This window comes from Oryza brachyantha, chromosome 3 (assembly GCF_000231095.2).
Source record: "Oryza brachyantha chromosome 3, ObraRS2, whole genome shotgun sequence".
NCBI classification, from domain to species: domain Eukaryota; kingdom Viridiplantae; phylum Streptophyta; class Magnoliopsida; order Poales; family Poaceae; genus Oryza; species Oryza brachyantha.
In genome coordinates, this window is record NC_023165.2 from 11,091,050 (window position 1) to 11,105,168 (window position 14,119).

General features: G+C 42.9%; 2 protein-coding genes and 1 pseudogene across 2 annotated transcripts; 1 reads left to right on the plus strand and 2 right to left on the minus strand.

Annotated features, from left to right (window-relative positions):
- Window positions 1-304: 304 nt before the first annotated feature.
- LOC102719004 lies at window positions 305-1,299 on the minus strand (annotated as a pseudogene).
- An 827-nt stretch (window positions 1,300-2,126) lies between these two features.
- On the minus strand, window positions 2,127-4,550 carry LOC102705891 (dormancy-associated protein homolog 3). Its single transcript, XM_040521907.1, has 3 exons — window positions 4,334-4,550; window positions 4,024-4,221; window positions 2,127-2,771 (listed from the first exon to the last, which is right to left on the minus strand). Exons 1-3 carry the CDS (start codon window positions 4,443-4,445, stop codon window positions 2,683-2,685), a joined length of 399 nt encoding a protein of 132 aa, XP_040377841.1. The 5' UTR covers window positions 4,446-4,550; the 3' UTR covers window positions 2,127-2,682.
- A 4,076-nt stretch (window positions 4,551-8,626) lies between these two features.
- LOC102706176 (U3 small nucleolar RNA-associated protein 14-like) lies at window positions 8,627-13,691 on the plus strand. The gene is made up of 11 exons (XM_006650000.3): window positions 8,627-9,072; window positions 9,212-9,338; window positions 9,627-10,075; window positions 10,257-10,478; window positions 10,568-10,876; window positions 10,987-11,322; window positions 11,401-11,481; window positions 11,566-11,661; window positions 11,748-12,122; window positions 12,301-12,432; window positions 12,875-13,691. The coding sequence occupies exons 1-11, from the start codon at window positions 8,722-8,724 to the stop codon at window positions 13,043-13,045; spliced, it is 2,649 nt and encodes an 882-aa protein (XP_006650063.1). The 5' UTR covers window positions 8,627-8,721; the 3' UTR covers window positions 13,046-13,691.
- The last annotated feature ends 428 nt before the right edge of the window (window positions 13,692-14,119 follow it).

Sequence of the window (14,119 nt, forward strand, 5' to 3'; positions counted from 1 at the left end):
ATATCGTTTGGTTTTTTCCCTTTAAAATACCAAAAAGATGACCCAAGCTCGATGGATTCGGGATCTTATTACTTGTGGGCAAGTTCTAAGTATGCAATTTCTTGTCACTACGACACTATATAAAAAATTTATTCATAAATTATTTTCTATTTATAAATACGCCATTTGGTTTTTTTCAATAAAATGCCAAAAAGATGATCCAAGCTCGATTGATTCGGAATCTTATTACTTGTGGGCAAGTTCTAAGTGTTAGGAAAATTGGCCAGATAACCGAGAAAACAGATTTAATGTGAAAACCCTTACGGAAAAAAAACCACGGGCGCCAACTGACAATAACCACTATGAGATGATGATTACAATAGCAGGGGAATACACCAGGCCATCACACGCTTTCCGTGCAGCTTACAAGGGATATATATAAGGGGAAATCAAACAGTCCTAATAGGAAAATGATTGCTCAATCCTATTAGAAAACTAATCCTACTCCTACTCCTAGTAAGAAAGGGCTAGAAAAAACCCAGTAGAAAAGTAGTAATATAATCCAAATACATTATAGATAATAATTCGGATCATATCTCTAACACTAAGCGTGTAATTTCTTGCACACGCGCGTATGCTTGTGGGCGTAATAATCCGATCGATCGGATCAGGCCATGTGGAAGGAGAAGCCGGCGGGCGCGAGGCGGAGGATGCCGTCGAGCAGCAGCAGCCGGGCGTCGGGCGAGCGGACCCTGCTGCACGTAGGACACCAGCTTCCCCGCCGACGGCAGCCTCGCGTACGTCGCACTTGGCCAGCGGCGTCTCCATCACCAGCTCGCACGCGCCCACCAGCGCCGCCGCCGACGTCATGTCCCCCTCCATCGCGAACGACCCGTTCTGGCTCGTCGTCGCTCCGGCCACCGCGCTGCCTCCGCACCGCAGCTCCACCTTCGCGTCTGGGCCGGCCCGCAGCAGTACAGCGACAGTGAATACAGAGACAACAGATCAGCGCGCCAAGATTGCAGGGGTGATCAAGGTCGGATGCCATGCCGATTTACTACTACTGTCTGTACCTGGGAGCGCCGGCGAGGTGGCGACGTCGATCAGGGTGCCGGTGTTGCACGGCACGACGGCCGGTGACGACGAGCCTCCCCTGCGCCGAAGCCACGGTGCACGCCGCGGAGAGAACGGCGGCGGCCTTGAACGCCATCGATCGTGGTGTGGTGGTAATATTCTGAGACGGAAACGCGCCATGGCTGGCCATTTTATACAAGCTCGGTGGCAAGGTTCCACCGGCGAATGGCGATGTGTGCTGCTGATTTTGGCAGATGAATTGCCAGGTGTGACTCTGTTGTGAGTTTCGCGTGCCTTTCGGAACGGGTCAAGCTAGCTCTGCGCCACACAGGAGCACCAACCAAGGGAGGTGCTGCTTTTTTGTTCGGTGAAATCGCGAGGATGGAATTGATGTCGGCAGGTGCACGTTCCATCGCCACTGTGCTGGCTGCACTAGAACGGTAGTGCTTCAGCGACAACGATTGGTGATTGCATTCGCCGGCCTGGCCTTTGTAACTCACACCTACTGCTACCATCCTACTCAACTGGAGCAACCGAGCAGATCAGGGAGGGCCAGGTCATGTACATCAGCTTATTTCCTCCTTTTCATGCATAACATGAGACTTCAAGTATTGTCTAGATTTAGAAGAATGCTAATGAACTTAGGCACATACAAATAATATAAATTGATCAATAAATAAATCTGGTGACAATCTAAGTATAACCATAAGTATAACCAAAATATCTTAGGATATGAAACAGAGGGATACTTTATTTTGAAGATTATGGATAGTCCGGCATGTGCTTCTAAAGCTATAACCACTTATTCAGTAGCCAATCCCATTGCTAAATCTCCGATCGAATTTTGATGAAATTTTGCATAACTGTTGACTTCAAATTGAAGCTCCATTGAGCTAATGAAAGCCTCAAGGGTGGTTTGCTCTGTTTTGAAGAAAATTTTGCACGTCGAATGATCATGCAACACAGTTATATACGCTATGGCGACTTGGTTAGTAACATGATCTGGTGTTGTGGAACACTTTCCGGACTCCTTACGAATCCAATTATCAAGGCATCCAGACCAGAGAGCGAACTTGCACAACAGCACAATAGGCATAGGCCCAAGTAGCTTAGACAATTCCAAATATACAGGGCTCAAGCAAAACATCATCTACTACTTGAGAGTTGAGCTAATAATACATCAAGCAAAATCACACACCACCCATCAGTGCTCCCATCTTAGCATTACAGCCTGCAAGCTCATTCCACCAATCCTCCACATACCATCCATTTGACATAGTTGCAGAGGACCTAAAGGGCGAGCAAACACGACAAAGCGATGAACCGCGGTGCTGGCTGCAGACTGCAGCAAGCTTCCATCGCGGCCCGGAGCAAACATATGTACACATATGACAAAGCAGACAACACCTTCTACACAAAACCATACATGACTCCACATAGTATATAGTAGACAGCGAGCAGCAGTACACGTACTCACTAGCATCTACATTATATCACAGTAGAGGTAAGATAGGTAGACAGCCCTCGACTTCCACCCGTTTCGCTCTAGATATGTCTCTCCTCCTCCTCTGCCTTATGTTCAGTAGACGCTGGCCTAGGAGCAAACACGAGCGTGAGCACTCTGGGGGCTCACACTTCAAAGGGAGGTGGGTGACTGGTTGTCCCAGCTGTTGCCCTCTCATATGCATCTGAAGATGATTTCCTTCTGAAGCGACCACCTGGAGAATTCAGTTTCTCAAGATTAGGAAAGGTGCAAGTAATATTCCACAAAAAGTAAGATACAACACTTGGAACTAATGAACGTTGTTTGCTGCATGCACTTAGGGAATTCAAAAATATATTGCCAATGCTCCCCCTTTGTTATCTAATAGCAAGTGAGACACATGATGTCATCACTCTCCCTGGTCGCACAGAGTGGATGAAAATTCATCATGTTGAAAACTTTGAATTTCGAAACAAGAAAGTACTGAATCACAGTGCAGTTATAGACTTGAAAACTGAAACATTTATACATTTGGATTTAGAAGCAGTTTTGTTCCTGGAATAATCACTGCCAACCATGGTCTCAGCCCCTGCCTTTAACTTTTAAAAATACATCTTTAAATTATGCTGCAAGTATAATAATCTACAGAAGATGACCCTAGATTCTAAATCCATACAATTAACCCTACCTGTTTGGACACACATACGATAAAGCACACTTGCAAGTCAGCATGCAAAGGATTCATTTTTTGCCGGAATGCAAAGGATTCATTTGGCTATCAGAGTTGTAGCTATAGTACCTTTCTTTTTAAGTACAAACTCTTATGTGTAATTGGGTGGTCTGGTGGACAATTTGGTTGGCCAATGGGTATCAAGTCTTGACTTGTTAAGCATCCCCATCCAGATTATCTACCAATAGGATAAAATTAGGCCAAGTGGCCAAGAACCCAGAGACTTGTTCTCAGACATACAACGAATTAACAACCCTGCACTGCATATATAATACCAGATACTAGAAAAGGCAGGTCAATACATAATACAGGTCCCAACTTATCTTCCACTCTAATTCTTAAAATAAGAAAAATAGAGGCGTCATCATCTTCCACTTGAAGGCTACCGCTTACCGCAGAGCCACATCTAGAGGTGAAGCATGATAGTTACGTTTATCTAATTGTTGCTGCATTTCAAGTCTCGTATGATAACTTATCTAAATAATCAATAAGGCAACATCCAGCCATGAATCCATGATAGAGACCAGAGAGCTAGAGCGCCCCACTCACTGAGGCGGAATTGTCCAAAATGCCCATGAGCTCATCTAGACGCTTCCTAACTCCCTGACAAAAAACCCGCGTACGTGACAGCTGCCTACCCATCACGGCGTACCCCGTCACTCACGCGGAGTAAATTACCGAATTACCCCTCTGTGTCGACCGTACCGAAAAGTTGGGAGGAGGGAGGGAGGGTGGTGGAATCCCGGGGGCAACTCACCGGCGCCGGCGAACGGCGAGATGGGTGGCGTGGATCCGGCCGGGGAGGCCGGCGGCGTGCTGGCGGCGCTCCTCGGCGACGAGGGGTACCCGGCCGGGCGCTTGATCATGATGCTGCGGGTCACCTTCACCGGCGCCTCGTCGGCTACGCCCGGCGGCGTCGGCGGGGCGGCCGTCATCGTCGCGTCCCCAGCCGGATCTGCACCAAAAAAAAAAAAACCAACGAAGTCAGATCGAAGGTCACAGATTACGGATGCAGCCATGCAGGCGGGTAAAACCCTATGGATCCGTGCGTCGGTGCGGGGATTCACCGTTGATCTTAACGGCGGCGGGGCGGGCGGCGTGCTTGCGGAGGCGGCCGAGGCCGGTGTCGGGGCGGGGGCCCGCGACGGTGTCGTCCCACAGCTTGTCGAGGAGGCCCATTCCCTCGTCGTCGTACCCTCCACCAAAAGAAAAATTACCAAACCGCCACTGACGCTGCGATGACAAGATCCAAAAGAGCCTTCTCGCTTCGGATCCGTAGAGGGAAGAAGAAGAGGGCGCAGTGAAGCGCCGCGGGAGCCTATTTATAGAGCAGGGGGGTCAGGCCAGGCCACCCACAGGCGACCGAGTCCACGTGCACCCGGTCCATGGACCGCCGTGCCGATGCGGGCGGGGCCCACCGGATGGGAAGGAGGAAGGCTCACCATCGCGGTGTCGTGTTGCTTGTGGGGCGGAAGGGAAGGAAGGAAGCGGGGAGGTGGGCCCGGGCGCGGATAAGATCGAGGGAGGCTGGGCTGGCTGCGCACGTGGGGTGGCCCACACCGGCGCGCCAGCTGGCCCGAGGGGGTGTGCCGGACTTTCACGTGACACGGCCGGGGAAACCAATCGCATCGCATCGATGGGCGCGGGGGTTTGGGTTGGGTCGCGAAGACTCGAGGAGTTTTCTTTTTTCTTTTTCCGTAGCGTACTACGCGAGCGGCAACGACGGCGCGAGGCTGCCGTGTGGGCTCTCTGAGATTATGGGGCCCTGGAGGAGGCGTGAGGGTGGGTTTTTTTTGGCTGCTTCGTTGCGGATGGCGACGACGACGTGGAGGGTTGAAACGAGTAATGACAAATGACCGGTCATTGAAAATCTTGATGAATTTATGGCCGCAGTGGGTCATCGTACGACGACGATGATTGTTTTTATATAATTAAATAAGTTCATTTTCATATAATTAAATAAGTTGTCGCATAAAAAAATTTGATGTGATGAATGAGTAAATGAAACAAATAGAGAAAAATATATATCTAGTATGAGACATGGTTTGTATCATGCACACAAGATAATAACATTATATTCAACATGGATTATTAGTGTTGGCAAGAAACTAGTATTCCATCGTTTCATATTATAAGACTTTCTGATTCTATATTTATATGTGTGCTAATAAATAAATATAAATAATATATACATTGATACATGAATGAATATAAACAAACCCGGAAAGTCTTAAAGTATAGAATGGGAGAATACTAGATGATACTTGTACAATACAAACACTACTAGTTCACGTATAATTTAATGCTACTTTACTCTTATTATGTCTTAAGTGTTGTTAAAAAATAATCCTTATGTAAGACATGTTTTTGTTAAATTTCTTCATTTAGTGCATTTCATAGTGTAACAACAAGGATGGTGTACACAGAACTAATTGATTTGATTACATGAAGAAAGAGAAGAAAACTACATTTTACGTGTGACATGATTCTACACAACACTCAATACATTATGATAGATGAGTAACATTAAATCTATAAATAAATTAATAATTCTACACAACAACCAATACATTATGATAGATGAGTAACATTAAATCTATAAATAAATTAGTAGTGTTTGTATCATAGTAGTGATGTCTAGTACTATTTTCTTTATGACGTGGAGGGTATAGAAATCATGATTAGTGTCTAGCATTATGTTTGTTCTTACTCACTTGCCACATCATCTTCTATTATATATAAAAACTTATTTAATTCTATTGATATTATTCTAGTCATTGCACTGTGGACGCACTTAAACAATCTTATATATTTACCTAGAATTAACTATAAATCGTATTATTGAGTATTGACTGGTCTCACCCGTGCTTTTGCTTATGCTATACTTATAAGCCAAATTTAAAATTCGAATCTTAAATTTAAAGTTGAATTTAGTTTTTTCATTATATTTTATTTTTTTGAGTAGTGTTTTTAACTTGCTAAAAACATGTATATAAAATTTTAATTATAAATTATTTTTGTTTGCAAATATACAATTTGGTTTTTCATTGAAAAAGTCAAATAATCACCCTTAGTTTCTAGACATGGCCAAACAGATCAGCCCTAGCGTGTCAGGCTTCACAATGGTTTCAGATCACCTACCATGGTTAAGCAATGGTAGACTAGCATAGCAAAAAGCTGAGAGAAAATGGCAGAACACTACAACAGATGTAAACACTATAGCCAAAAACAATTATATATGTAATGTTTTGTATTGTAGCATGGTATTATAGTAGATAAACTCATAGCCGTCCATCTCAAAACAGACAGTTAACATTCATCCAATGTCACCACACTGTTCCCCTTCTGCCATTAGTATGGAAAGGCAGCGGATCCGATTCTGCCTCCCAATTTAGCACAATCCATTTTCTTGGACTGGTACCATAATTGATGTAGTCATGTGTCGACACAGATACAAGCACACGCCGGCCAGTCCACTTGTATTTCTCTTTCCCCCCCTATTTTCCCAAAACTTTTCGTATGCTTTTATATGTTCCTTTCTTTATTTTTATTTCCATATTTCCCATCCAAAATTTCATTGTTTTTCTACCTTAGTTCTCAAAATTTATGGACCAAACATGTTAATGTGCATACCGCATACACCGACTCACATGCTATATTTGAGCCCATGCTGGCACAAATGCACAACCCATGGCCTTATTGGGCTGTGGGCTGGCACGGCTTGACCCACTACAATTTTCGTGCCTAGCAGATAGTGCCTAACTGTGTCGTGGGCCGTGCAATCTCTATTTTTCCCCAGCCTATAGATGAACGAGGAATGGCAAGCTAAAAAGAAAACTCAAATGATTGGTGCAGCTACTCTTTCTGCTCCAATAAAAACTTCACTTTTAGCATACTTCATACATGTTGACACAAAACAAAAAAAAAATACCCTTCTGATTTTTAAACCTCAATGTCATTGTTTCCTACCTTTTCAAATTCTGATATATGTGTCATCGATTTTATTAAACTTTAACATAATAATTGTTCAGTAAATAAAGTTTTTTCTAAGATGAAGCTACGAATGAAGTCGTGGGATGGAGGTAGTAGCTAATAAGGACCTAACGATCATATCTTTCGCTTATAATTGTGCTTATAAGCTAAAATTTAAAATTTTAACCTAACTTAAAGTTAGAGTTAATTTTAGAGTTTTATCATGGTAGTTTATTTTCCGGACTTTGCATTAAGGTCGCTAAAATTTTTTTAAAAACTTTATCCACAAATTATTCTTTGTTTGCAAATATTATATTTTATTTTCCTTAAAAAACCAAACGATCACGTGGCTGGCTGTGTTCCATTTTTGTGCCTTTGAGACAAAACTAACCTCCAGAATTTCCTTTCATGAAAACATGCGTGGGACTTCCGAATTTCACAAGCATCTCTGTGTTACTTGTCGTGCTACTAGTAGCACGGCAGTGTATGCAAGATAAAACGATTTCTTATTAAGCCATAACCGGAGAAATATCCCCCCTTTTGATGAGTTTGTAGTTTGATGTCTCTTTCGGCTATTAGTACCTGTAAACTGGAGGAATTTTTTGAATTTTGAATTTTATTTATTAAATAGTTTACAAATTTAATTCTGTATTTCAAAAAATCACAAAACTAACCTCATGCCGTCCTCTAGGAGATGGAAAGGTGACATGGCAAACAGCCACTCGGACGCGAGGGATGGCAGAAAACGACGACACGACGAATTTTATATTTAGCCCTTGGACTAAATGTAAAATTTGCTATGCCGCCCGAAGATTTTGCGATTGAACCAAAATTTTTCAATTGAACCGTAGTTTAATACATATATGTATAACATATGTCATTGTTTAATCACATCTACCATCTTGATTACCGTCTCCCTCTTTTATCTAGGAGACCATACGTCGAATCCTTGTAGATGCATATTTTCTAGCACTTGACATTATACATATATGTATCAAACCACAGTTAAAACAAAAAATTCTCGGGCAGCCACGTCACCTTTCCGTCCTCAAGGAGGGCGGCAGGAGGTTAGTTTTGTGATTTTTTGAAATGCAAAATTAATTTTGTAAATTATTTAATAATAAAATTCAAAATTCAAAAAATTATAAACTGGAGTACCTGGGCTGGTGCACCTTATCTCCAAAAGAAAATCAGGAGACAGATGGGCCTGCAAGGGCCTGTAATATCCAAAGCCGACCAAAGCCCAGCCCATTTTATGCAGCTGATGCACAAACGTGCTGAAACCAATGGTTCCGGACCTTAGCCTGAAGCCCAGCCCAGCCCAACTAACCGTCCTCAAGTAGCTCGTCCAGCCGTCCACGCAGGACGCAGCGGCTGCGCGACTCCCACCCCAAAACCCTCCTCGCGCCGCCGCCGACCAGCTCGGTCGATCCACCGCCGAGGGAGGGAGAAGGGCAGGAGCTGTTACTTGCGAGACTTCACCATGGCTGGGACCAGGCCGAGAGGGAATCCGAAATCCAAGGCCCTGGTCGCCGGGGCAGCGCACGGGAAGAAGAAGAAGAGCGGCGTGACGGGCGGGGCGGGGAAGCGCGGGGAGAGGTGCTCCCGCCATGGCCCTCGCCTCCCCACGGCGCTGCGCCGGCAGCTCGACGCTCTGGGGCCCAGCCCCTCGAGGGGGTCCGACGACGAGGACGGGGAGGCGGGGTCCGACTCCGGGGGAGACGACGTGTACGAGTACGAGGAGGGGGTGCCCGAGGAGGAGGCCGGGAAGAACAGCCGCTACGACGCCGTCGAGAAGTACGAGTACGAGTTCGACAGCGACGCCTCCAATGCGGTGCGTGGCGCTACTCTCCTCTCGATGGTTTCGGTGTAGGATGCGGCAAAAGCGATGAGCTTTGGCAGTAATTTGGTATTCGCAAGGATGCTGCTGCAATCTATAGCTTTTCCAGTAACTTGTTTTGTTTGCATTTTAGGATGAAGACGTGCCTTCAGATGAAGGTGAGGATATGGAAGAAGATGATGCCGGCGAGGATGAAGATGAGGAAAAGCAGATAAGAATACTTCAGGAGACGACTGGCATGCCTAGGGAAGCGTTTGATGGTAATTTCTTTGTTGGGGCCATCCAGTTGGTTGTGAGATTTACTCTTTAAAGTTCAATATTTGGTCATGGAATGCTAAATTGCCTAATAAGTTTGCTTTTGTGCCATTAATAGTTGTAGATCCTGAACGTTGATTGAACTCACCTGAGCAAAAGGAATGCCTAGTCCTGATTAGTATTTAGAAAATGAACTACAAGAAATGCTGATTGTTTCTAAATGTCAGAAATTTTAAAGCCCACACTAGATCCAATTTATTAGTGTCATTCTTAGTTCAAATACCTTTTTGTAGGGGGTAAGAAGAAGAAACAGCCACTGGAGCTGCCTTTGCAGCCTGAAGTTGGAGATGGTCCTGTGACAATCCATGATCTCTTGAATAATATTCAGGGTAAGCCTGGATATAGCAAACTCCGGAAGAGGCTGCAACAGCAGGAGAAAAAGCCAATGGTCGTGCAGGCCCCACTTCCAAAAGTGGAGAGAGAGAAGATCGAGCGTGGTGTGGTATACCAGGAATCCAAGAAGGAGGTCACCAAGTGGGAGCCATTAGTGAAGAGGAACCGGGAGGCTCCCACACTCTACTTTGAAAATGATCTGAACTTAGGAGTCAACACAGTTGGGGCGATAGCTAGTGAATTTAAACCAAGAAATGAGTTTGAGAAGAAGATGGCTGAGATAATCCATAGCACAGAAATGATGGAAGCACATAAGAACGATGGTGCTAAAATCTTGGAACTAAACAAGGTGACTTTATTAGTTTCTTTCTATCCATTAATTCAACTAATATTCACACAGTGATTATAATGTTTAATTCACTACTAATTTAATTCTAGCTTGAGTTAGTGCTCTTCCTAAGCAAGTGATCATATTATAATTTTCAGACTTCAGTGATAGATTTGCTTAATAAGTTCATAATCTCTTGTAGATTGATATGGAAGATGTGAGAGATCGTCAAGATCGTCTTGCTAAAATGCGCAGCCTTCTGTTTCGCCATGAGATGAAAGCAAAGCGAATAAAGAAGATCAAGTCCAGGACATATCACAGGATGTTGAAAAAGGATAAACTGAAGGCAGCATCAGCTGATTTGGAGGCTGATCCAGAAGCTGCCAAAGAACATGCTATGAAACAGGAATTTAAACGTGCAGAGGTTAGTTTTACCTAGTTTATTTCACTTTTATGCGATTTGTTCTTCATGTGTTCCCATTAAGTTGACCAATGTTTCACAATTGTTGCCAGGAACGGATGAGACTAAAACACAAGAATACTTCGAAATGGGCAAAGCGAATATTGAAGCGAGGATTGGATGTTCAAGATGAAGGCACTCGGGCTGCTATTGCAGCACAACTCCAACAAAATGCTCTCCTTACTAGAAAAATGAATTCCACAAAAGATGATTCTAGTAGCAGTGAGGAAAGTTCTGATGGTGAGGAAGATGACAATGAATCAGAAGAAAACATTCTGAACAAAGGGAAAGAAAAAATTCTTAAAGTTCTCGGGAACGATAATGAGATACCAACGTCAGGGGTTTTTTCATTGCCTTTCATGGTGCATTTTTGTTGCCTTTCTCTTTGTGCATTGATTTAGTAAAAGTATCTGGTAACATTTCTGAAATCATCACACATTTGTTTATACTGACAATCGCTGCTTATACACAGGAGCGTGCTATGAAGAAGCATGAGGAAGCAACTTATCAGGAAGCACGGCTAGCTCTTGAAGAGTATGATGAATCATTGAGGAAATTGGAGGATGGTAACACTGAAGAGAATGGAGATTCAGTGAAGGTGACTGGTAAAAGAACTTTTGGACCTGTCAAAAATACAACCAAAGAGACCAATAAGAAGCAAAAGTTAGATGATCCTGACAAGAGCAGTGATAGCGAATATGAATCTGACTCTTCTCAACATCTGGACAACAATGATGTAAATAAGGTGGATGATGTGCAGCTTGGGACTGCACTTCTGGATGATGAAACGCAGGACGATCTGTTCAAAGTAAGTAGTTCTAAACAACATGTTATTGTATGATGTAATTTTATTGTAGATCCTGAATACAACCTTTACTTTCTGTAGAGCTTTGATGATATTATAAAGAATCCAGGCCCAAAGACAACCTTTGAAGTTGGAATGTTAGCTGATAATTCATGGAAGAAGGTATTTAGTGCTTGTAGCTCATTGATTTGTTGCTATTGTTACTTTTCTACTTATCCATCTCTTTAATCTCTTGTTCCCTATCAGTTTAACAGTAGCAAAGGAAATGACAGAAGCAATGCCAATAGTGATACTGATAAGTCCATGCTGAAGGTTCCTTATATGGCAGGCCAGAATCCTAAGGTATGCTATAACACTTGTTGTATTCTTGTAGTATATTCAATATAAAAAAACTACTAATTTCTTTTGTTTTGTTTTCTTCCTGGTAGCAACTGGATCACAATTCTGATTCAGATTCTGAGGAAGAGATGGTTGAGGGTTTAATGACCATCTCCGATACGAAGGAAAGCTATAAAATTCCGTCGCAAGCTGATCTTATACGACAGGCTTTTGCTGGTGATGATGTTGAGGCTGAGTTTGAGAAGGACAAACTTGATGTTTTAAATGAAGAGAATCCTGAACCTGAAAAACCTGCTCTTGTTCCTGGTTGGGGACAGTGGACTGACATTCAACAGAAAAAGGGACTTCCTTCATGGATGGTGAAAGAACATGAAAACGCGAAAAGGAAGAGGGAAGAAGCCTTGAAGAGGAGGAAGGATGCAAAGCTCAAGCACGTTATTATTTCTGAACATGTTGACAAGAAGGTAAAGTGTTTGAATTGTTATAGAGCTACAGTTTACAACAGTCTTTTCCTGTATAGTTCTGTAGCAAACATATGTGGTGTGATGTTGCATTGTGCTGTACACCTGTTTTACTGATATGTGATACGTCACTCTCACTATTGTTGTGAGCAATAATTTTGACCATTTTTTCCCTTTGCAGGCTGACAAGCTTTTAGCAAGAAATCTGCCTTTTCCTTACACTTCGAAAGACGTATATGAGCAGAGTATCCGAATGCCTATTGGACCTGATTTCAACCCAGCTATATCAGTTGCTGCTCTGAATCGGCCTGCGGTGAGTATAACTAGCTGATGCCTGGAACTGTTTGTTGTTGTTTAGTATATCAGTATATGAAATGCGGAGCTCAGAAAAATTGGTGATTTATCAAAATCTAATTTTGAAGTTATTATTCCTGCCTTGTGTTGGCCAATGGGACCATCATATAAATTTCTGAAGTACAGTGAAATTCCAATTTTGTGTGTCATTTTGTGCTCTGTTTAGGAGAGTTTTTCTTACTTGCCAGACACTTAATTGGATAGAAATGGTATTGGTAATTTTTTTATTCAGATCATAAACGTTATATCCTACAAAAAATCAGCTGGACATCTCTTTCCTCCAGGCTAATTGTTTAGTCAAACGGTGGACCCCAGCTTTAGTTGATGTTCGTGTATACACTATACACTACTCCTTGATTGATATCTCCACTTCTGCATACTTGTTGTATGCCATTTTTCAGATTGTCAAGAAGCCTGGAGTTGTCATCAAGCCAATACAATATGAAGAGGTTGATCCCCATGAGAAGCCTGATGAACCGAAAAGGATCATTCAGAGAGCTGTTCCAAATCCCAAAGCAAAGAAAACATCTGCAAAAAAAGCAAAGGCGGTGGCCTCCAATAAGAGGAAGTGATCTGACCTGGCAAATTTTTCAATGTATAATCCTTCAGTAATTTGATGAGATAAAGGCAAGGACATATCACCTTAAAAGGGTGTGAGAAGATACCAAGGATAACTGAGCTGATTTTCGACATGGCGAGCTCGAAACAAAACACTCTAGAAGTGTATAGGAATTCTCATCAAACTGCGAGGCTGCTTCAGTATGTATGGCTCATCAAAAGGATGCAAATTATGGCGCGTTGTTCATACAATCAGTGTTCTGTTAAGGTTTTGTGATGCTGCTGCACTGCAGCAGAGAAATTTTGCTACACGAGAAGTTGTAACCGCAATTTGTTCTGTTTTGGCACAACGCACAAATACGATGTACTCTCCTCGGCAAGTGTTGTCGAGGCTACATTTTCTGCTAATATAACTGTCGAAGTGACTTGCATCTAATATGATGGCATGATCTGACCAACGAGTTAATCAGTGCTCCTGTGAAAAATAGTTGAACTTTATGGGATAAAAATGTTTCCAAATTGTATTGGAAAATTTTGTCAGGTGTGAAGTGTACAGTGGAAGATGACCCTCAGGCCTCAGAAGTCAGAAACAACATTTCTTATGTGCTGCCACTATATATGTCATAGAATGCAGTTTAGTTATCCTTGTATTCATGTTATCTGCCATCCTATATATGTCATAAAATGCAGTTTAGTTACCCTTGTATTCATGTTATCTGCCATCCTGTGTGGTAGCGGGATTGGGATTTCTCTGCAGTCGACTGTCTCATGCAATTGACGCTGATATGTGGGCCTGCATGTTAGCGACGAGATCCTCTGCAGCCCACATGTTAGCGACGAGATCTTCTACAGTCAGGCTCACATGTCACCGATGAGATCTCCCGTGGTAGCAAAGGCTAACCCCATCTCCCTCCTCAAAATACTTAAGGAAATACTATTAGGGCCGCTTCGAAAAATACATGGTCTTCAAACATAGGAATAGAAAAATACATAATTCGAATGCACATTAAATGAATTACATGCATAAGAGAAACATATGAAAACTATATAAATAACTATTTGGATCGTGCATAGAAAACAGAACAATT

What these genes read in the sequence shown, in the direction of transcription:
- LOC102705891 (XM_040521907.1), bottom strand. Translation starts at nt 4,445, where the DNA reads ATGGGCCTCCTCGACAAGCTGTGGGACGACACCGTCGCGGGCCCCCGC. An exon ending in CGCCGCCGTTAAGATCAACG is followed by an intron (nt 4,222 to 4,333) that starts GTGAATCCCCGC and finishes TTTTTGGTGCAG; the next exon opens with ATCCGGCTGGGGACGCGACG. An exon ending in CTCGCCGTTCGCCGGCGCCG is followed by an intron (nt 2,772 to 4,023) that starts GTGAGTTGCCCC and finishes TGAATTCTCCAG; the next exon opens with GTGGTCGCTTCAGAAGGAAA.
- LOC102706176 (XM_006650000.3), top strand. Translation starts at nt 8,722, where the DNA reads ATGGCTGGGACCAGGCCGAGAGGGAATCCGAAATCCAAGGCCCTGGTC. An exon ending in GCCTAGGGAAGCGTTTGATG is followed by an intron (nt 9,339 to 9,626) that starts GTAATTTCTTTG and finishes ACCTTTTTGTAG; the next exon opens with GGGGTAAGAAGAAGAAACAG. An exon ending in CTGATAATTCATGGAAGAAG is followed by an intron (nt 11,482 to 11,565) that starts GTATTTAGTGCT and finishes GTTCCCTATCAG; the next exon opens with TTTAACAGTAGCAAAGGAAA.